We start from the raw sequence: 24518 nt of genomic DNA on the forward strand, positions 1-24518 counted from the left end.
CCGTGCATCAGTGCTTTTCACTATCCGCCCGGCTGCTGGCATATGGGACTCCAGCGTCCGCCCTGGAGCCGCTGTTGCCCTGTCTCGACTTCCCTCCGGGAGTCCATGGCAGGAACAACACTATGGCGCCAGGTATGGAAGCTGGGCCCCTCTGCGGCACGGCACCGGTCGCCCGTACTGGAGGTGTGTCTCCAACCTCACACAGCGTTTCCTCCTCTTCGCCATCAGGTAAGTCGGAGACTTCAGATGGGAGCGTGGGGGGGCTATGGATATATGTGGAGGCTATTTCTTTGTTTGCCCTTTTGGGACATGTACTGCTGTTGGAAGAACCATTTGTGGGTTGTATTCCACCCTTTCTTTGTGTTATGGAACCATGGCCTAGTCCTCCACAGCCTTTCTTTGAGCTGCGTAGACTACGACTGTTTTCCTCATCACATTCAGCGTCATTATTCACTGGATTAGTCAATTTTGGTTTTAAGGTCATCTTGCTTCTTTGACTGTGTTTGGCTCAAGAAGGCTGTTAAGATGGAAAGAGTGGGGGAAAAAATCAAGCACAATTTATGTGTTTTACCGTGGATCAGTAGCACGGAATTGGTGACGGTCAGGTGTGGCAGTCGAACTTGATCTTCTAAAAGTTTTCTTTCGCCCCCTTGGCCTCCCGCCGGACCACGACAGACCACTTGCTTCTCCACTTCCTCTCCGCGCGCGCTCCTCACTGCAAATGATGTTTTATGGTGGTAGCTGCCACAGGGGTTGCTCCTCCTCCAATAGTCACCACAGTAGACAGACTCGAGTAAAGTTAGTGGAGTAGCCCACGACAGACCACTTGCTTCTCCACTTCCTCTCCGCCAATTTCCTCTCTGAGCCTTATTTAAAATCCAGCAGGAAAGGGTATTTTGGGTTTATTTGTATGCAAGAAACCTGGCTCAGATCAACACCCGCTTTTGATGGCTATGAGCCTTATTGGAATCCAGCAGGAAAGGGTATTTTGGGTCGACCGTTTTCAGGTTTATTAACGCTCATAAAAGTGGATGCAGGTTTTACAGTTTTGAGCTGGGAAAATCTAAACCCATATATCCAGACTATAAAGCTTGAACGAGCCACTGGAATAGGGAAAGAGATGTTCATACTGATGAATGTATACTGGAGGGTGAGCATGTGCAAAAAGCTAAATTTGGTCAAATCAGTAATGAATGTGATTGACAAAATCCTGTGCGAAGGAGAGCCAATGAACATCATCCTATGCGGTGATCTGAATGTGTGTCTGCTAGATGAGAGTGGTGTGCTGCAAAGAGAATGCAAATTAGCGGGACAAGCGCTTCAATAGTACCAACAAATGACTGCTCGTGGCTTATATATGCTTAACGGCCAGACGACAGGCAACAACCCAAGGGCCTGCTCATGAGGCTGAGGCTCGCATAGGTCTTGCCTGGATTATTGTTTTAAGTCAGGAGATTTACCAAAAAGGGTCATTAGGTTTCAGTTTATTTTAAAATGTTTTTATTAGCATTTATATTGTACATTACCGATTCAGTACTCACTTAACGGCATTGATCAACATGTACTTAAGGAAAATTGAGATTAACATTAATTTATGCAGCAACTAAAAAGAGAGAAAGAAAGAAAACAACCCGTCTTCACTTGCAAGATAATCGTATAGGGGCTTCCAGCCCCGTCCTCCGAACAGTCCAGGCACCCAGGATCCCTTTGGGAGATACAGTGACCACGTCTGGCAGGTCGGATTGCCACGATACAGGGGTTCAGACACTGTCAGCAATCGGCCACTTTTTCAGTGAACAGAGCCTCTCACTGGGGTTTATCATCCGATGGGTGGAACATGTTCCAGATTAAGGCCTTCCAGTCCTCATAAAACGGGCTTGCCTCTCCTCCTGCTTTAGCTACTCCATCTCCCCAGACCCTGGGTTCTGCCCCTGTCCAGTGCTCCAATTCCCTATGCCACTTAGCAAACTGTGGGCCCTTGCAGTTTTCCACGCCATTGCAATGGCTCTTTTGGCCAGCATGCACACCATGTCCATGAGATTTACAATAGGTCTTACTTTGCTTATTCGAGGGTAGGCCCCCAGGAGGCACTCTTTCGGGGACCAATCGTACCTCACCACCCCCGTCTTTCTACAGGTTTGTTCTATCTTGGACCAGTTTTCGGTATCTTCGGGCACCCCCAAAACATATGCAACATTCCGGCCCCCTCTGAGCTGCACCAAGGGCACAGTGGGTTTGTGCTCTGACTGAATTTGGCTATTCTGTCCGGTGTCATGTATGTCCTATACAGGACATGTAGTTGGATTAGTCTAAATCGGGCGTTTGTGTTATGAAAGCACGTTTCCAGGCCAATTAGGATTACTTCACATAAGTTTATTCCGGCTTCCTTGTTACAGTTTCACATGAAAGACATATAGGACATTAGCTTGGACAACACCGGCACCCATCACCCAGGCAGGCCAGCTGTAACTGCCACTGCACAGAACACTCACTCAGATCATTCACTCAAACATTCCACATGACATCACAAGCTACCTCCCATCAGACAGGCACTACACAACACACCTCCCTCCGTTACCGAACCATACATGCACAAAACAAGTCATCTACCAGCACAACAGTTCAACACTTCCCGGGGGTATAGCAATATTCTCTCCCATTCCTTTTCTGTTATGCTGTTCCCCAAATCCGCCTCCCACCTCTGCTTCAGTGTTTCACTTTTAGGGTTGGGCCTGACTGCTAGTTGAGCGTAGAGCCTGGACACTGGTTTCCACCCATCCCCCAGATTATATAGTAGTGTTAGCAATGGTTCTGGTTCAGGCTCTTCTACCCACACTTTCCATTTCACATTAGCCACTTTCCTGACCCTCCTATACCACAGGAATTGGCCCTTAGGTAGACCTTCTTTCTCCCCCATGGACTCAAAATCTCTGAAGACCCCATCTTCATACGTGTCTCCCCAGGTATAGATGCAGTGTCCTTCCCATTTCCTTATCAGAGCAATATCTGCTTTTCCCATGCATACCCCGGCTGCCATCAGGATTTCTGAGGAGTACGGGTGAACACCACCTGCCAGTTTTAGGGCCCTGTCCCAAACTTTCCTGCCCAGTTTTACGATCATCCGGGCTTCCCCTAGGCACCCCAGCGGGACCCATAACACTTCCTTCAAGTGCACCGGCGACACTAGTCATCTCAGCAGTCTAGTTTCTGAGGTAGCCTCATCCGCAAGCCATTTGGCCATGCTACTTAGCTGAGCCGCCAGAAGAACAAGTTACTTACCAACTGTAACATTCTTTCGACTGGAAGTTCCTCCCACGTATTCCTCATCTTGTGATAAATCGTTATCTCCAGCTTCGCTGCTTCGGAAAAAAATGTTCTCGGCAGAGGGCGCTGTGCTCGAGGTTGTGGCGTTGATTGTCCCTCGATGTACTCCGTACTCTGTCGACGTCAACGATGGTATAAGTAGCTCGAGCCGCGGCCGTTGCTTCAGTTCTGTTTTTTCGATGAAATATCTATAGGAGGAACACCCAGGCGTGTCCCATGACCGATACCTTCTTCGTGAGAGGAAAGTGTAAGAAAACGTAAACTGTACTGTGGGGTTGGATGGGAGGGTCGATGAGGAATATGTGGGAGGAACATCCAGTCGAAAGAACGTTACAGTTGGTAAGTAACTTGTTCTTCGAATGGATTGTGTCTTCCCACGTATGCATGAGAAAAAGCGCAAAAAAAGCACTAAAGCTCGAGAGCAATAGCACGAGGATCCCAACACTTGAACGTGCGGTAAAAATCTGAACATGGCTGCCAGAGGAGGGGCTTAGGGAGATGGCAGTCATTGGCTGTGGTCAGTATGACGCAGATCAGTGATTGGTTACTACTACGAAAGACAGATCAGAAACGAAACTGATACTGATTTTTCTTTACCGAGGATTCCCAGCCTGACGACGGGGAATATTCATGAGCATGTGAATCCATGCCAGACCCCATGCTGGAGAATTGTAATACTAAATTTAAGTCCCAGGTTGGTACATGAAAAGGTACTGGAGGGTATACATTAGTGAGCCCGTTTAAGAATTGAATTAACAGTATTTTGAAGTATGAAACCTCTTCCGAGGAGCGCTTGAAAATGGACAGCGCAGCAAGGTATCCTTTTATTGTTCCTATCTGGAGCCCCAGATTAGCTAGCTGTAGCAGAAAAGAAAGCACCATTAGGTTGCCACACTGAAAAGGGTCCACATCCTTGTCTTTGCACCAGTTACTAAACCTATTCCAGCGACTTCGGTACAAAGACTTTGTTGCTGGTCTTCTGGCCGAAAGCAAGATTTCCATTACGTCATCCGGAAGATCCCAATCCTTGTATCTCAACCGCTCAGAAACCATGCGTGAAGGTTGAGTGTCTTGACCTCTGGATGGGGAACCCGACCTTCCTCTTGCGAGAGAAGATCCTCTCTTTGCGGAAGACGTATTGGAGGGCAGATGGACATGTCTAGAAGGTCCGGGTACCACATCCTCCTGGCCCAATCCGGGGCAATTAGGATCATGGTTTTCCTGAACTTTCTCAACCTCCTGATTACTTGAGGAATCACTGGGACTGGGGGAAACGCGTACAGCAGTGCAAACTTCCACTCCACTACGAATGCGTCTCCCAGAGCTCCTCTTTGAGGAAATTCCCTTGAGCAGTACTGATCGCACTTCCGGTTGATCGCGGTGGCGAACAGATCCACTTGAGGGGTTCCCCAAAGGGCGAAGATCTCCAGGACTTCCTGAGCCAGCTCCCACTCATGAGAGACCGTGCTCTGCCTGCTCAGAGCGTCTGTTCTTCTCTCCGGCTAGGTGAATTGGCGACAGAGAGATTCCTTCTTGTATTGCCCGGAACCAGAGCTGCATTGCCTCTCTGCACAGTGGCAGTGACCCTACACCTCCTCTCTTGTTGAGATAGTACATGGCCACTGTGTTGTCCATCATTATCAGAACATTCTTTCCCTGTACAGAGGGCAGAAAGGCCTTCAGAGCTAGTCTGATTGCCCTCAGCTCTAATAGGTTGATGTGTAGTTTGGACTCCGATGGAGACCAACGACCGCTGATTGTCAGATCGTTGGTGTGTGCTCCCCACCCCGTGAGTGAGGCGCCCGTCACTACCTTTATTCTCTGGCCATGGTTGCCATTCTCCCTTGAGAATGTTGTCGTTGCAAGCCCACCATAGAAGATCCTGAGCAACTGCGCTCGGGACTTGCAGAAGATCCAACATATTCCCTGAGAACTGGGACCGCTGAGTTCTGAGTGCCCATTGAAGGGATCTCATTCTCAACCTGGCCTCTGGTACTAGAAAAATGCAGGATGCGATGAGGCCGAGCAACCTGCGAAAACCGAAGGCCGGTAGACGTTGGGCATTCTGGAATTTTGTTACCATCTGCTGGATGTTGTAGGGGAGGATTGGTCCAAGAGACCCCCCTCGCCTGCGTTTTCTCCCCAGGTGAGGGCAATGGCTCATTGGGCGTCCCCTCATGCCACCCGGGCCCAGGTGGTGGAGGGTTCACCCGCTGGAGACATTGCCCACACGTATTGATTGCCCAACACATATTGACTGCCCACATGTATTAAAATTTAGCTAGGCCCAGAAACCATTTTATTCGGTAAAGATGGTGTGAGCTTGGCGCACTGTAGCGCGGCCCCCCACCCTTGGAGAATCTCAGTCATCCCTGTCGCCGCAGCACCCTGGCAGATCCGCTGCGAGCACGTTCCCACGAACAAGACGGACATGAGCTAGCGTAATACACTAACATTGTATCAGTTCACCTCCCGCAGTGTATCATCGCTCCCAGCATGACCCGGCCAGCAGGCCTGGGAAATGAAAACAACAGTAAAACGGTCATCAGATGGCAGACAGTCTTTATATATTAATGTCAAGACCACTCGCAAAGTATGCTTTCTTCCACAAAAACCCTGTATATTACAAAAGCCTGTAAAATGTATAAACCTAAGAAAGCATGCTTCCATGATATAAGCGATGGCGAGCCCACACCATTGCAGTTAGGTGCTAAAAACAAAGGAACGCACCAGGGATCTATTTGTCACGTGTATCACTGGGAAACTTACACTCTATGGGCTTGCGCCATAACTGAACTAATGCTGCTAGAGGACACGAGAAGATGAATGTAACCATACAGAGGGCTTATGTGAAGGATGCACGAGAAGGCGTTTGTCATGTGTGCATGTCTAGGCCCCACAGGTGCCACCACCGTCACGAACAGTGGCGGGTTATTTTCTGTGTACTCCACCAATTCTAATTCTACCTCACTTACTGCAAATATATATATATATATATATAACCAAGTACTGTAGTTGTTAAAACATAATGTATGAATAAGGTGCTCAGGCTGGATATAATCGAAACGCATCCAGCAAAGTTTAAATGCATGTTTTGTATTAATTTGAATGAGTATTATAGAGTGTTCAAATGTTTGTGATGTCTTTACCCAAAATCGGCAACACACGAGGGAGATACCTTTGTGAAATACGGGCAAGGCCTTTCCCCCTCCCACCCTGCGAAGACTGCCAAGGCATGAGAACAAAGACCGCGCCGCACTGCTTTACCTCCCCCAACCAGACTGGAGCCGCTTCAAAGAGTTGTAATCCCCTCTGTAGCACCCAAGGCCGCGGCCCGCCACCTGCATTATTTACAGCTCAGCAGTAAACCTCTGCCTGAACACACGCGCCCCCTTGTAAACCCCACAACCTACCGGACCATCTTAGACTTATGGCCCTGTGCAATCAGGACACCCAACACGTTGACAACACACAGAGGAACATCCATAACAACTTCTAACAAGGCAGAAAGACTTGTACCGCCCGTCCCAGGCTCTGAAGCTTAGCCCCTCGACCTATGGCCCCGGTCAACAGGACACTGGTAACCATGTCCTGACGTGTTACCTCCAGACCCCTCACAAGGTACATTCCTCCTGTGTTGCATTAACCTGTAAAATAACCTATTGGAAGATTTACTAAAGAGAATAACACTGTAATGACTGAATGACTGCGGTGTGCATGGCCGAGGGCAAATAAGTCAGGAAAGGCATTCATCTCTGCCACAGGCCGCATTGGCACACCAACACCGCCCGGATGAACTCAAGCCGACCTGCCAGGCCCAGCCCAACCCACGAGGCTGACCAGTGACGTCTTCCAGCCAAGACCAACCACGCCGCAGCAGCACCTATAGTTAGTCGTCGCCACCCAATCCCATTAAACTTGTGCCCCCTATAGTGTGTAGGTTCTTATGACGTTTTTTGTAAATATATACGGCTGTCTTTGCTATTGTCAGACAGAGCGCTCTCGGAGGTTGCAGAGTTCTTTGCATGCCCTATTCTGATTGATAAACTCCCATTTACTCTCACCCGCACTCTGTCTTGGCCTTATTCCCATCCTGGGAGAGTCCTTCATTGTCTCTCATTGCGGGGAGGATCGTGCTGGTTGGGGACGCTTGCCTTCAATGTGGAGAGCTCTCACTTCGGGAGGCGAGGCTTTTCCCGATGAAGTGTCCAAGACTGCTCCGATAAACTGGAGTTTCTGGGCTGGTATCATGTGGGACTTCTTGAAATTGAGGGAGAATCCCAGTTTGTGGAGGAAGTGGCAGGTGATTGAAAGATGTTCCTGAGCTTGTTCTGGAGAACTTGCTCTGATCAACTTGTCGTCCAGGTAGGGATATATGTGAATACCTCCCTTTCCTGAGACTTGCTGCCACAACCGCCAACAGTTTGGTGAAAACCCTCGGGGCGGAGGGCAACCGGAATGGCAGATCTCGAAACTGATAATGAGAATTGCCAATCGCGAACCTCAGGTACTTTCTGTGCTTTGGATGGATTGGCACATGAAAGTAAGCATCCTGAAGGTCCAATGATACCAACCAATCTTGGAGTTGGAGAGCCTGAAGGATCTGAGAAAGAGTCACCATCTTTTTTGGGATGAGAAAATATGGGGAGTACCAACCCCTGTTCCTCTCCGCTACAGGTACCAGTTCTATGGCACCTTTCTCTAGCAGGGTTAAAATTTCCTGCAACAGGAGCGGATCCGGAATTTTGACGGAGTTGGCTCCCGGTGGATGATTCTGAGGCCTTTTTAGAAAGGGGAGACAGTAACCTTGGGCTACTGTTCCCAGTGCCCAAGCATCTGAGGTAATGCCCCGCCATTCCTACAGATGTTGAGAGATCCTGCCTCCCACTGGTGTTTTGTGTAACAAGGTCTCAGAGGGATTTGGAGGTGGCTGCAGGAGTGGCTGAGGGTACAGATGCCGCTCCTGAGGCTGATTTTGCACCTCTTCCCCATGTTCCACGAGGGAAGTTCCTTTTGCCCCTTTGAGAGGCCTGTCCTCTTCCTCTACCAAAAGAGGAGTAGTATTGAAAAGAACGACCCCTCCAGGAAGATGAGCCGGAATAGGGTTTTAGAGGCTGGCGCAAAGAGGCGCTAAGTGATTTGGCTGCCGCTTTCGAGGTCTGAAGTTTTTCAAGGCTTTCATCAGCCTTTCTGCCAAAGAGCCTCGAGCCATCAAAGGGCATGTTGAGGAGTCTAGCTTGCATGTCCGGTGCAAATCCTGACTTCCTCAACCACGCAAATCTGCGTAGCACAACGCTTGCAGCCATGGATCTGCTGATTCTATCAGCAGTATCCAGTCCAGACTGGAGGCATTCCCCCATTGCCTCCTTCCCGTCTTTGACTATATTCAGGAAGCCTTCCCTTTCCTCGCCTTCCGGAATATGATCAGCCGCCGCCGCCGAAATACAGTCCCACAGGGTATGGGTAAACCTCGCTAGGGTACAGGTGACATTTGCCGACTTAAGTGCCATACTGCCTGACGTGAAAACTTTACGTGCCCAGGCGTCAATCTTTTTATCCTCTCTATCTGGAGGGATAGTTGGATAAGCAGTTTGTTTTGAAGTGGATGCTGCTTGAATGACATCCGGAGTCGGATGTTTATTCAAATATTCAGGCTCCGATCCAGCCGGCCTATATTTTCTTGGAAAAGTGCTGTCTGCAGCAGCAATGGTTTCTGGTTTCTCCCAGTTTTTCTCCACAGTCCTTTGAAGGGCCCTGTGAAAAGGGAGAACAGGATCCTTCTGAGGTCCCTTGACGATAATATCCGTCATGTCATCTTGTTCAGAAATGGGTGAAGTATTACCCCAACCCATGTATTCAACTACCCTGGTCATAAGACCCTTGTACCCGGCATCTGCATGCTCTGCAGGATCAGGTTTGGCGAACTCTAATTCTGGGGATGTGTCAACTCCACGGGCAGAATGTAGAGTATCACTTAGGTCTCTCATTCTAGATTCCTGGTCAATAAGTTCTTCAGGAACTTGTCTTGTACTATAAGTAACTCCCAAAGGAGTAACTTCGTCTTCTTCTTCTGAAGCAGACTCTTCATAGATTGCAGACATAGATTTGAAAAAGTCTGATCTGGGCAAAGGAGTGAATCTCCTTTCTTCCTCTTCCATCTGCTTCGAAGGAAATGGCAAATCCCTCGAAGTTTTCGAGGGTGTCTTCGAAGTTTTCAAAGATGACTTCGATAATGGCGTCGATGACACATTTGGCTTTGGTGTCGAAATTATCGACGTTGAGGGCGTCGACGAAGTTGTCGAAGTCTTCGACGATTTGTGTTTCTTAGCCGGCACTGGAGAGGTGCTCGACTCTCGAAGTTTCTTCGACGGTTTCACGTCGACTCGAGGTTTTTTGTATTCCTCGACGGTACTGGTCTTAGCCATAGTAGCCTTGGACTTCCCTTTGTCGTCCAATGGAGCGACCTTAGGGGTATGGCTTTTTCGAGGTTCTTTCGAGGGGGTCGAGGCCGCATTCTCGAAAACCTCCATCATCTTTTTGTGGAATTCTTCCCACTTACTGGGAGAATCCGATTTAGTCGGACAAGTAATTTCTTCGGTCGACTCTGAAGAAGAAGATGAGTGAGATCTATGTCTCCTCTTCATTTTTTTCGATGACGACGAAGAATGTCTCGATCTACTTCTAGATCGAGATCTCTTCCAGTGCCTATGGCGATCCGATCCCTTAGAATCAGTCGCTTTCTTATGTTTTTTTGGCGAAACCTTTTTTGAGGCCTCCCTCCCCACCGACAGTTTACCTCTCCTCTCACGAAGAGCTTTTTCGGTCATCGATTGGCAGGAGCCGCAGTCGTCGGTTCGGTGACTGGAACCGAGACACCAGAGACAAATCCGGAGGGGATCGCTAATCGACATCTTAGACCCACAATCTGCACACTTTTTAAACCCAGTTATGGGTGTCGAAGATGACATTTTCTTCACAGAAAATCGAAGCGCGCCGTTCTCTATAGCGAAGCGACCGAAAAACGGAACTGAAGCAACGGGCGCGGCTCAAGCTACTTATACCATCGGTGACGTCGACAGAGTACGGAGTACATCGAGGGACAATCGACGCCACGACCTCGAGCACAGCGCCCTCTGCCGAGAATTTTTTTTGCCGAAGCAGCGAAGCTGGAGTTAACGATTTATCAGAAGATGAGGAATACGTGGGAGGACACAATCCATTCGAAAGTATATTTCCAAATCTGGCAGTTGGACCCCGCCCGTTTTGGATGGTAGGGTTAGGGTGCTCAGGGATAGTCTGTGTCTAGTGGTGCCCCATAGTAATTCCCTCATTAGTTTTTCAAGTAGTCGGAAGAAGGAGGCCGGGATGAGATAGTGTACATTGTGGAAAAAGTATAAAAACCTTGGCAGCACTATCATTTTAACCACTGCAACCCTACCCGTTACGGATAGTGGCAATTTGGACCAGAACTTTGTTGACTTCCTGAGCACCTGCACCGCCACCAGAGTGTTACCCCCCATGCATCTGCTCAGGTATCTAAACTTGTGTGGCTTCCATTGGATTCCTACATTCGTAAGGTCGTCTTCTTTGTTCCCAGCCAGCCTCGCCAGTGAGAATATGCACTTCTCCTTGCTAAAGGCGATCCTCGACACCCGCGCAAAGTTCTTTAGGACCTCCAGGAGTGTTGGTACATTAAGGTGCGGGTCTCTCAGGTACAGCAGTACATCATCTGCATATAAGGAGACAATGTGATACTCTCCCCGTACTCTAATGCCAGCGTCAAAGAATTGTTTCCTCATGTATATGGATAGTGGCTCTAGTCCGAAGATGTAGAGCATTGGGGATAGCGGGCAACCCTGCCTGGTGCCTCTCTGTATGTCCCACAGTCCTGACACTGTTCTCCCAGTCTTTACCCTGGCCACCAGTGATTTATATAGAATTTTAATCCACTGAATGAAGTGGTCCCCCAGCCCCAGGGCCGCTAGCAGTCATTCCCAATATATGGAGTCAAACGCTTTTATGGCGTCCAGGGATACAACCGCGTACGATTCTTGCGAGTCTTTTGTTTGCGCCACAATGTGTTGTAGTCTGCGCAGGTTGGCTGTGGTGTTGTGTTCCGCCCTGGTATGTACCCATTCTGATCCTCATGCACTAGTGCCCCTATAACACTTGCCAATCTCTTGGCCAGTATGGTCGTTAGTATTTTATGTCATAGTTAAGCATGGCCAGTGGCCTGTATGAGCCACATTTGTATCCTGGTTTGCCAGACTTTGGTATCGGTACCACCAGTGTCTCCCTCATGTTTCTTGGTAGTATCCCTTTTACGTATTACTCTCTAAACACCTCCAGGAGAGTAAAACTCAAGGGGTAGTCCATCGCTACCCAGGGTCTTACTTGTGGACAGTGATTTAATTCCCTTTTTTAAATATCCTCCACTGTCAGTTCCCCGTTTAGCATCGCCCGTTGGGCTTCACTTAGCGCAGGCAGGCCGATCTCATTGAGCGTGTCTAAAATGTCACCTTGCTGCACCATTGTTGCATGGCTGTACAGCCGGGAATAGAACTGCTTAAATGTGTTGATGTCCGATTGCGACATGTGCACCCTGCCGGTGGGGTCCTTAATTTCAGTGATCGGGTGTTTCGGGTTTTCCCTCCTGCACAGCCACGACAATAGTCTGCCTGGTTTGTCGCCCTCTGCATGTGCTCTGGTAGTTTTAGCGACATAGTCGAACTTAGCTAATCTGGCCCACGCGCTTTGGCATTCGTTTCTGGCTACAGATAGTTCTTCCTTAGCTTCCCTCGTTCTCGGAGCACTGGCTTCCAGTTGTTTGATTCACCCCTCTCCCACCTCCAGTTCATTCCTCAGCATTTTCCTAATGCCCCCAGCGCTAGCAATGATTTCCCCCACCAACTACGACTTTCAGTTCCTACCAGATCGTGTTACATCCCTTCATGCTCCCCACATTGATGTCCAAGAATTCCTTTATTTTGTTTCGGAGACCCTCTCCGAAGGCACTGTCAGAGTCTCCGTTGACATTCGCCACATTGGTATGGGCGGTTTAGGCCCCCGTATTTTTCACTCCACGAGGAGCGGGGAATGATCCGATATTGATCTGCCCAGGTAAAACACTGACTCCACTTGGCAAGTGTTGCTTGTCTATTAACAAGTAGTCTATTCTGGTGTAGAGTTCACGGGGAGATGAGAAATAGGAGTATTCCCTATCCTCCGGTTGTAGTTCCCTCCATACCTCTACTAGATCTAGGTTCTCTATCACCTTATTTAATGAGGAATGGCTTGTGTTGGGCCGTAGTGTCTGGGGGTTTGATCTGTCCAGGATGTGGTCGCGTATGCAATTAAAATATCCCCCCCCATATGAAAAAACAATCCCAGTAAGGAGTTAGCTTAGCGCCCAGCTTGCTGAGGTATGCCGAGTTCCCGTTATCAGGGAGCTAGGAGTTGACTATGCAGATTTCTAGTTGTTCGATACTGCCCGCAGTTTAAATTACCTCCCCTCTGCGTTCACCTCCTTTGATAGTAGCTTGAATGGTACAGTGCCGTTCACCCATGTGTATACCCCACGTGCATATTTAGAGCACGCAGTGCCAAAGCCCTGTCCGCCCCACCAGTCCGTCACTTTTGTGGAGCTCTCAGCATTGAGTTGCGTTTCCTGTAAGAGTGCAATGTGCAATGAAGACATGCTTCCTCTTTAGAAAGGATTTCATCCTATTCCTGTGCATGTAGGAGCCCATCCCCCTAACATTCCATGTCAATACCTTAATATCAGCCGCCATCCCTGTACCAGTTTCCATTTCTGCAGTTCTGGTGCCCACTGTTACCATGTACCTATCATTGTGAAGACTTCAAAACATTTCAAACAACAAATTAAACTCAACCAACTGCACCCAGCGGTTGCGCCTTGTGGGCAACGCTCAGGTGCCCCCGCCGCATCTCGACACTTCCAGGATGTCTCAGGCAGGTTGCGTTGCATCAGCGACGGGCTGGCACCAGCCCTTTCGCGGGGCCATGCCATCCTGCCCAGGCCAGACGGTGTAGCAAGTCCCCCGTCATTAATGAAAACATTGGCTTAGTCCTTTTCCTTTTAAGCGTCCATCTGCTTCCAGCTGGGTATTTCGTTATTTGACTTCTGCGTGGGGATCATGCAGCTGCTTCTTCTCCGCCTGCCATGTTGTTGTACTCGAGCCACACGTTGGCCGCTGACGGCGTTTCTAAGAAGATTGCTCTCCCTTTATGTATCACTGGAGCCTGGATGGGTACATCAGCATGTACTTAAGATTCAGCTTCCGCAGCCAGCTTTGACTGGGACGAAAGAATTTCTCGCTCTTTGGACTGCCGGGGTGTAGTCTGGGTATATGGTGATCCTAGCATTGTCTGTTTATTTCACCTCCCTCGCGTGAGTAACGTAGTATAACTTCCCTGTCATGGAAATTGAGGATCCTTGCTATGTTCGCTGCTCCTGGTCAGCTCGTGTTGTAGCTGCGGTTTGCCCCTTTTCCAGGATGATAGTGCCTGTTATGGTGCCGAGAGGCCTCACAATGTGTCTCTGCCCGAGGCGCTTGATGCTTCCGTCCCCCCGTCTTCAGCCGTTGCCATGAGGAAACCGATGATCGCCCTGCCCTCACGGCTCCTCTGCACCCCCCCCCCCACGACTGGTGGCCCTCAAGGTGCCGACGATTTAGCCTGAGCGCTGGGGACTCACCATGTGTCCGGCTCGCCTCAGGTTCAGCGGCGGGTATCGTGGGTTTGCGCTGCTCCCCGGAGCGGTTGTGTCTCTGGGCCATCGATCCCTGATGTTTCGCTGTAGCCAGCCTTCGCAGCGCCTCAGACTTCCATACATTGTATCCAAGGCGAGCCAGCGGGCGCATTCTCTGTCTGCTTCGGGATAGCGCAGTCCCCAGTCTGTGCTCCTCTGGGTCTCTCAGGCCATCTCTGCCAGCTTCAGGGATGCAGAGGTGCGTCGCTCGTGTTTTCGGGCAGGTCTGCAGTGGCAGCTGCCTTCGCTTCGCGCACTTTCCCCGGACTCCGCTCACCATGCGCAGCCATTCTTTCCCGCTGGCCTGAGGCCGCGGCGCCACCCGCCATCTTGGCTGTCCCAGGGGTTCCGCTTCAGCGACTCCTTTTGACAGTTTGCCGGCTCTGATTTTCCTTGTAGTTTCTCACGTAGTGTGCAGGATCGTTTTCTCTGTGTAGATGCTTGCTTGTCCACACCTTAGTCAGCCTTTGCCATGGTTTCCGAGGATCAGTAACAGGATCGAGACAGGAGCTCTGTCTCAACAAGTCTTCACACCATGAGCTCAGGCCACACCCCCCCAAAGGGTAATTAGGTTTTAAATTATCAAAAAATCCATAAGTGATCATGACCTTGTGTCTATTCTCCTGTCGAAATGTGGGAGAGTTGTCCGCCGATTAAGGATGGCCCAAGTGGAGGTTGTTAAGATGGATTCCTGAACTCTGATCTGGAGGGGCAGAGGTTCAGAAGGCCAACCTAGTTTCTTGGAACAGGTTAACCTCTGGACAAGCCAGACCAATCAGAGTAGCTATGGCAGGCGGTCAAGACTAAGTCTCAGGAGGGGTGAGGGTGACTGAAGGACCTCAATGAACACACAGAGCAAGGACACTTACAAATTACTCCAGACAGGTGTCTTATCAAAAATATAGACACATTTATTACAAGGCCTTTGTAACATAGACCATAGCAAAAGAATCACAGTAACACTAAGTAAACCAACACAACACTATCAATACAATATATATACAAGACCATTGGGGTCTAAAGGGTTAAATGCACGAAATATGTTGATAACCTAGATGGGAAGGAAACAGGCAGTGCAAATAGTCTTTAGGCCCAGTTTGACATCGACAATACACCTAACTAAGAGGTAGTCCAAGCCCTAAGAAGAGAGGAGCCTTGTGCTCAATAGTACATGCAATGCAAAACTCACGCGGTTGTTCCAATGGGCAGAACAGGGTCTCTTCAGGGGTCTCTAGCAGCTCGGGAAGGTGGATGAGGCGATGCAGAACAAGTTCCCACTATTCAAGAAGGACCTCCACTTGAAGGCAGAGGCAGTTCGAGAATTCGGGATGGAGGCGCTATTTTGCAATAGCAGTGGAAAGGAGAGGGACCCTCAGGGGCCACTTGTGCATAAAGATGGGCCCTTGCGCTAGGTTGGGGTATTGAGTACTCACCGGTCCCCGACACAAGCGGACCCAAACTTCGGTTGGGGTATTGAGTACTCACCGGTCCCTGACACAAGCGGACCCAAACTTCGGCTGTTCAGTCCACTTCGCTTGCAGGTTCAAAAGCGGCAAAAATGAGGTCGGCACCTTTTAGTTCCTGAGATACAGCGATGATTCCCAAACGGGACAGTGGTTATTTCTGAGGAATCGACCCAGTTTCACTGCAGCAGGCTTCAGGGGCAAGAGGGTCACAAATGCAGCAGACTTGCAAACGGCAACACGGTAACCGCGATTACTCTGGTCCTGGCACATTCGTCTCACTTCAGACCTGGGAGCGCTAAGTGTACGAAATTCGGTGTGAGGGTGCCGTGGACACAGAGCTAGCAGTATACCATCGAAACGGTGGCGGTGACAGAGCAAAGCAACTGGGTAAGCTGGTCAGTCCACTGGGTGGCCCAGGGACACTTCCAAGAAAGCTTACTTGCAGAGTTTGATGAAGGTGCCGAGAATAGTTGGTCCCACTATTACAATGGGTCGAAGCGTCTTCGCAGACCTTCTAGGACAATCAGATGCAGAGGGGTCCCACGGGACGACAGTGGGCGCAGGGTGCCAAACCTTCCGCGGGTCACCAGCAGTTCCTCGACTCAGGAGATCGACATGGTAGTGGTGTTTTCAGCCTCCTCTTATCCAAAGTTCCTTTCGCGCCAAAACGGAGAGGACCCAATGGGAGATCTGCTCACAAACACACATTCAATATGTGGACCAATCACGGACCACAGTGGTCCCAGTCATTCATGGCACTCCAGACTTTCTGGCACCCAGGATGTGTATTGGAACCAGATGTTTCAGCCCACATCCTGGAGGCACACACACCAAGCATGCAGAAGCCCGCAAAAGCGCTGGGATTCGCGGGGAAGTGCATGACCAAATAAGGACTGACCCGGGTCGATTTGACCTGGGGAAGGTGAAGGGGCAAGATGGCCAAAGGAGAGGACAAAACCTTGTGGAATGGCCATTTTGGAGCCAGGCCACCTATTCGTGCCAAACGCGGTTAACGCGGTTAACATGGCAAGAAAGGGTTGAAAAGAATGCGAAACGATAGCTACAACCAGTCCTGTCCATGACACATCTGCACAGTTCATGAAAAGTCCAGCGAGAGTATCTAGGGCCTTTGGAAATGACTATAGACCCAAGGGTGCTGTATGGTAAGATACACTGCACACTCGTTACATGTTGCACAAAAGTTGCAACATGAGGAAAGGACTAAGGGAAACAAAGTCTCCCAGTACTGCCAGTCTTAAGGGCATGTCAGTTTCCCCATAAAAAGTGAGGGAAAGCCCAGAGGAGTGCAGCTGAAGGCTGTGCTTCTCTGGCAAAGTCAGTCAATGGTGTCTAAACAGCAGCAAAAAGTTTGGGGGTTGACACATGGAGGGTAAATTACTTACAGTTATGAAATCTTTCCTAACAGAGGTAAATAGGGCTAAAATCGATTAAGGGTGGGACTGAATGAAATCCACGCAATTGTAAATCGATATGAGGATGACCCTAAAAATAATCTGACTAAGCCTGACTATGCGTGGATCCTGAAAGATTTTCTAGTGCCAACTAAGCAAAATAATCTGAAGGATATTACAGCTAAGCACATTTATGACCCCATGGTTGTTAAGATGAAAAGCGAGCTTCGGGCAGACATACGAAGGATTAAATCTGCCTTAAATCCTAATATGTCTGTACTGATGAAACATCGTAAAACTAAAATTTAGAAATTGGCTAACAGCTAGCAGAGCCCTCAGAGCACAGAAGGCTGCAGAAATAATGCAGAGAATTGTTTGCAAAAATAATGCTTCTAACATCTGGGAGATAATAAGCAGTGGAGGTCAGTTCAGAGCAAGTAGTATGCTCGGTCAAGTAAATGAAGCTTCTTGTGTAGCTCATTACTACTCTCCGTTTGCTGATGCTGGGAATACTGGCGAGACTGATCTAAGTAGGACCAGTGATGCCTGGGCTATTAAGGTAGATAGGTGCGATGCTGGAAATGCATCGGAGGGACAGGGCCTCCGTATCCTTGTCCTTTACTGCTTTTATCATGTGTTCTGTCGTGTTTTCTGCGCAGGAGTTCATGTGGGACTCCTGGCGGTGCAGCTCTCTCCTTTGGTTTTGGTGAACAGACCCATGGGATACCCTTATGGCAACCCTGTACGCCTAATGTATGTTTTTGGGCACCTGTGGGTGGCCCACAGAGCAGGGTACGGGCTGGTGGCAGCTCCGTGCTGAATTGACTGGTGCCCTGAGCGTCCTACATTTTGGGATGCCCAGGTCCTGCCATTGGAATCGGCAGATTCCTAATGGAGACAATATGGCCCCTGTGGCCTCTTGCCTTCCATCGCCTGTTACCTTGATCTTCCCGGTGTCCTGGGAAGCCCCGAATCTGTCCCTTCCCCCTGGCTGGCTGTTGGGTGGAAATTCCATATATGGTAGTGTGGGGAAGTGCTGACCAGACTGGCTGGAGCCTTCTCAACGACCCTATGTTGTGGGTACGCCTGTGGGTGGGACCTGGGTGAATGGAGTGTGTGATGAATACGCATTCTGTGTTGTGGGTGTCTAGTATCTGGTGTTTGACACAATGACTGAGACAGCCCTGCCCGAAACCGGTATGAATGCAGTGTGGAGTGTTGAATGGCTGGGTACTTGTCCCAATACACATAACTTGTTGTGAGTGTCTGGAGAGAAGTGAATGGCCTGAATGCACTGTGTGCCTGATTGGCTGCCTGCCTGCATGAATGCCCTTAGTCGTGATTGGATGCTTGAGTATGACCCAGCGGAACGAATGGGAGATCAACAGTATATCTGGGGATCTCTCACTGCTAGGAATCGTGTTCAGAAGCTGAAGTCCACTACAATGAGTAACTCGAGTAACTGAAGCTTGACCTTAAAGCCCTGCTGGACGAGAAGAATTGCTGTTGCTCTCCTTCACAATCTGAAAGCTGCTGTACCTCCAAAGACTGACCCAGAGAGGACCTGGTAAGGCACCCTCTTACCGAGCTACGAGGGTCCATCGTGCACCCGCTGATCTTTGCCAAAGCTCCCTGGTAGACAGACCTTCGACAGGCTGCCGACCCGAGACGGGGACTGCGGCGGAATCCCAAGGAGAAGCGCCCGGACTGTTGTCTGCCACTGACTACGACCGCCATTGCCGACTGGAGCCGCCGTGCTCCCGTTTGCCTAAGAACTTCATTTAATCCAAGGACGCTCTCGTCCGCATCGTCGCCGCTGTATCCTGCTGGAGAAGGCCTGACCATCGACGCGCCGAGGAGCATCCGCCGGTGGGTTTCCCGCCACCCAAAGACCACAGAGACACCGACGACTCGACGCCCTTGCTGGGCCACAGTTCTTCAAACTCTTTGCGGTCCAGAACTATCGACACCGAGGTGCCCCGCATGCCTCCTCCTTGCAGGATGTTTACGCTTCCCCGTCAACGAGCACTGCTAGGAACGAAGCGGCCACTTCACCGTTGTAGCTCGACCTGTTCTCCGTCGGACAATCGACTACCCGTGACTCCTGCCTTAAAGGGAGGACAGTCAAGAAGGGCCGTCGATTCCCCAACGAGGAACGCTACAACGCGTTCCTCGTTGGGGGTTGCAGAACTATTGGGAAGTCTGTTGAGAACAATATATGGACTGGGCGTGTATCTTTATTCTACAGGTTGCCCAGGTGTGGGGGGGGGGGAAATCTCCACACAGAACTGTGTTTAACGGTAGTGACAAGTATTCTGCATTTGTTCAACCATCTTGCTTTCCTTCCTCTCTCTACTGCTGGTTTCCTCTTTATTTTGATCTGTGTGTCATTCTGACCGTATGCACTTTAATGAGATCGGATAATATTTGTGGTACTACTTTAGAACTGTATATATTTACCATTGTTGATTTCTCAGCACAAAGTGAGTATTCGTGATAGTGTATATAACCTTGAATATTAATTCTATAAAAACTGTTTTTTTAACCAATACAGTGTGCGGACATTCCTTTGTGGGTGCTTGGGGACTACACTGTACTTAAGAACCAGTCTGCATCACCTCCTGAGAAGCTAGGCCTTGATTGCTCCACCACGTACCAATAATAGAGAATCTTGGCTAGGTCCTCTGTGCCTCTCCTCTACCATATAGAGAGCAGAAGTACTGACACCCCCCTCCGGCGTCTTTAAAATAGGGAAGAGCTTGAGCGATTGATCAGAAGATTAAGCTCCTTGAGGGCAGCAGGCCCTTATGGCATCTCTAATAAGATGCTTAAAGAAAATCTGGTGGCCTGGGGGCATTTGGCTAAATTGATCTTTGAGCACATCCTACGATCAAAGTGTTTACCTCTGACATGGCATGAAGCTATTATAGTCCCAATCTAGAAGAATGAGGATCGGAGGGATCCACACAACTATTGCCCGATCACCCTTTTAGGCTCTCTTGGAAACATATTTGCCTCCGTCTTGCTGCGAGAATTGGAAATCTGGGCGCAGCAAACAGGAACACTAGACTATAGGCAGACAGGGTTCATAAAAGGTGTAGGCACGTCGCTAAATTTGTTTATTTTGGGTATCCTGAAACAAAGAACATTGGAGTCAAAGACCAGCATTTTCATGGCATTTATGGACCTGTAACAGGCCTTCGACTGTCAATTGAGGGCTTCTTTGGGAAAATGTAAAACCATGGGACTGTCCTATTGATCTTTAGGAGGCCATTAAGGCTCTTTATGCAGGAACCTCTGTGCGAATCAGGCTAAATGAAGCAGGTACCTTAACAGAAAAAACTGCGACACATCGGGGGCTAAAACAGGGGTGTGCATTGGCTCTCCTGTTTTGCCTTTATATTTCTTACCCGGGAGTCTCGCAGGTGCCTGTCAGGGCTTTTCCCCACAAGGGTGAACGGCTGGGACATTCCGTGGATCATCTACGCAGGTGATATAGTACTTCTGTATTTTACACAAAGTGGCCTGAAATGCAGGATTGATGGGTTCAATGTATTTTTTGAAGACCATCAAATGAAAATTAATGTAAAAAAAATCTAAGATACTGATTATGGCCCCAGCTACGAAATAGGAAGTTTAATTGGTATGTTAAAAATCAGGAACTGGAGGTAGTTAACACCATGACTTACCTTGGGGTTATCATTAATACAAATATTGATGAAAGAGCTCATTATGATGCATTGAAGCTGAAGGCTTTGAGTATGGCTAATCAGGCGAAGGTGTTGATCCAGAAGCACTGTAAATATTCCCTGTCTCCGATTTTGATATTCTATCGTCAGAAAGTGACCCCAGTGTTGACCTATGGGGCGGAAGCGATGTTAAGTATGCATTGGGAAGTGTGGTCTATACTGGAGGGCAGGTTTTGGCAGAAGACCTTAAGACTCCCAAGCTCACTGCCTATGATGAACTAAGTCACTTGAAGCAATAGTGCTTTGGAAGTCATTAATAACCTACAGGAAATGTAGGCTAGTAGAACCGATAGCTCCATATGGTATATTTAGATCAGAGTACGATGAGGGCGGTCATGGTTTAACCAGATGGAGAGAAACAATAGAGACAATCCCGACTGAAAAGGGGATTGAGATAAACGATTTTATATCAAACCCACAGATGGTTAAAAAAAAAAACTCCAGCAGATTGATTGGATTGACACATACATGTAATGGGAGAGACAGGGATACATTAAGACATACTAGGGACAGAACAAAGGGGTTGTAATGATCCTCCTTTGTATATCTTGAAGTTCCCTTGTGCCCACGACAGAGACTTGTTGCTTAGATGTCGACTTAACATGTTGACCACAAAAGAGGTTAAGCCATCAAGAAGGATGATTGACCCTAATGAGTCACAGTGTAGGCATTGTGGGACCACCGGGTTGGTGGAAACACTGCTTCATCTTGCTACCTCCTGAAGTGCGTTGTCTAGAATGCGCAGGGAAAGACTGAAAATGTTTCCCCCGGAAATGTCAATGCCGGTGGAGGAATAGTGGGATTGGATCCGGATGGGAGAAAGGCCTTGTTTAACCTTAGCAGTGATTAAACAAGTGGAGTATGCAATGTTAGATTTAAATCAATGAGCAATTAAGTTATTAGGACCTAATAAGTGGAAATGTGGTGGGGAGGAGGGCAAGAGAGTTAATTGTGGTGGTTGGGATTGGCTAAAAAATAAATAAAAAAACAAAAAGGGGAAGGATGGAGATTCAATACCTGGTTTTAATAAGAGGACAATGCGGAACACAGCAAAATCAGCTCGATATGTCTTTCTTGGTTTTAAAATTAAATTATTGTTTTAGATGAATTTTCATGATTCCGACACCCCCTATTACCCTCCTTCCAATAAACCTGTGGGCTTCAAAACTATACAACCCTGTGTGATGATTATGCTGATATTATGTGTGTGAGAAGATGATGGAAATGGTTATGTTTCTTCCTTTGTTTTTGTGTAATTAAATAAGAATCTATCCGATAAACATTTAATTAAAAAAAAGAAAACACTCCCCCGCCCCCATCACTGACCACTCCCCGGCCCACACTAAGGGGGGATGGGTGCAATGGCTCACAAAGTAAACTGTCCCTTCCCAGCACTGTGAAGACTGTCAACTCTAAGTCAGTCCTTCACTACGGCAAAAGCTCATGCGACCACCTTTTTTTTGTTACCATACTCTGGTTCAGAAGGATGCTTAGACAAACAAATAGGCTTCTGGGTATTGATGGCATTAGATAAAATCTGCTGAAGTTACTGCCATATTGGCAAGGAACCAATAAACTGAAAGCAGTCGCAAAACAGAGACCGCTCAACTCAAGCAGTTGAAAGTCAACATCAAAAGACCTCCAAGCTAATGAAGAGTTTGTCAATGCAAAGACCAGTGTTCGTTGACTATTTGTCATTCTATTCTTACAGTTTACAAACAGGTCACACTTAAACACCAGAGTATTGGGTAAAGCATCAACAAAGACATTTTTCATGATCTTGGTTATCTGAATGAAGTTTAAATATCTCTTGTGCATTGATTTCTTGAGGGAGGCATATGGAGAGTGTAAGAAAGCCACTTTACACAGAAACAGGAAATTGAATTAGGCTCGAAAGTAAGAGGGTTTGCATTCCAGCAGCCTTCACCAATCAGGCCTTGAAGGTGCCCACACTGCCTCGAATATATGGAAGTCTTCAGCATCGACTATTTTTCAAAATGCACACAACACCACCTTCTTTATAAAGCAAATTAGCAGCAAGGATAGCTCAGGGGCAATGCGCCTGTCCTGGAAACAAGGCTCCACAGGTTTGATGCCCAGTCCTGATCCTGCGCTTGCTTAGAGGCTGGAGTCTGGCATCAAGCGAGATATAAGAAACCAATTTGATTTTTTTATTTGCTTACTTATGACACTAGTCTTAAGAATTAAAATGTTAACAAATGACAAGGACACTTTCAAATTCCACGTCGAGTGATGATAATTTGGCCACGCTGAGTTCTAAGGGTGACTACATATTCAAACAAGTGATCTACAAAATCAGAAAAGTAGTAACTAGAACATTAGGTAGCATCTTACTTTATAAAATCCCATTGATATTGATGCTGACACGCAAACACAGGAATAGCATGTCAGCATAAGCACAGGTCACAACATTCAAGCCAGAGTTTGAGATACGTTTTCTAACACTATCCACTTGCGTTTTTCAAAGAATTGAATTAACAGAACATATTTAAGATGTTCAGGTGATGTAGTGTGAACACAATGTAAAGAGCACAAATACAAACAAAACATACACAAATTAGTTTGACAAGTAAAAGCACTGGAATAATTTAAAGATTATCGTTAGAGTTATGCAATTAAGGAAGGCAGACAGTAACTACTTTTTTTTAATCTTACCTAAGACAGCACTCTGTATGCTCCTATCAGGGTCATCAAGATGAACCAACAGTCCTTGGTATAAATACTCTATGTGGGGCTTAAACGTTGTCCTTTCATAATCATCAGTAATGCACTTAAACCAGGTAATCAATGTTTTAACAGCTGCAACTCGCACTTCATCCGAGGCATCATCAAGGCGTTTTAAGAGTTCTAAATGGAAATAATGAGATCAGGGTCAACTTAGAAAGGTAACAAACCTATTGCATATACTCATGGTTGAATATGGAGCTTTATTCTTTAGACTACTGCTTAACAGCATGTTCAGGGATTTTACCTGTGCTTCACTGAATGCATGAAACCCTTATTAGGGTGTTCTCATGGACACAATTACGGCAAATGTCCTCCCTGCCACGTCAGCAGGCTCTATACTGACCGTAAAGGTGTGGATGGAGCACCCTACTTGTATGGTTTAAGTTACTTACCTGTATTTCTTGTTCTCCAGCAAGGGCCTTGCATGAATTCACATACCATTCCCAGTTGCCAGGCTGTGAATCCTCAGTAAAAAGCAGCAGTTTTGCTTTAGACTGAAAACTTCTTGTCTCCTCCATATCCAATCACTGCCCAATCACTGTCCTTTGGGTCAGTCATACTGCCCCCATCCAATGACACTCTTCCTCCTAGGCTCCACCCCTGGTGGCCATCTTCAGATTTGGTTGTGCATGTAAAGTGGGAGGATGAAACAAGAAGAGCCAGAGTTGAAGGAGGGAGGGTTTGCATTTGAATCCATGCAAGACCCATGCTGGAGAACAAGAGTTATAGGTAAGTAACTTAAACTTTCTCCAGCATACGGTTTGCATGGATTCACATGCTCATGAATATGACTACACTACAGCACATAAACTTGCGCACGGGATGCGACAAGGCTCACCAGAAGCAACACACTTACCCCTGGAATAGACTCACCTCAGACAAACAGGTTGTGTAGCACCACTTGGCCGACCCAGGACTCCTCCCTGGAATCTCAGTTGACGCAGTAGAATCTCATCAAGGTGTGGGTGAATCTCCACGTAGCAGCCCTTGTAATGTCATGCAGGGGGAACACCAGAGAATCGCCATGGTCACTGCAATGACTCTGGTG

At 48.0% G+C, this 24518-nt stretch overlaps 1 protein-coding gene across 1 annotated transcript in view; it reads right to left on the bottom strand.

Annotated features, from left to right (window-relative positions):
- DNAAF5 (dynein axonemal assembly factor 5) overlaps positions 1-24518 on the bottom strand; it is a 629742-nt gene that overhangs the window by 155877 nt on the left and 449347 nt on the right. The window contains exon 12 of the mRNA XM_069647233.1: positions 23399-23590. Within this exon, the coding sequence (XP_069503334.1) occupies positions 23399-23590 (192 nt within the window). The remainder of the gene's footprint in view (positions 1-23398; positions 23591-24518) is intronic.

Source organism: Ambystoma mexicanum, chromosome 2q, assembly GCF_040938575.1.
Source record: "Ambystoma mexicanum isolate Mex_15411 chromosome 2q, UKY_AmexF1_1, whole genome shotgun sequence".
In the NCBI taxonomy this organism is placed as follows: domain Eukaryota; kingdom Metazoa; phylum Chordata; class Amphibia; order Caudata; family Ambystomatidae; genus Ambystoma; species Ambystoma mexicanum.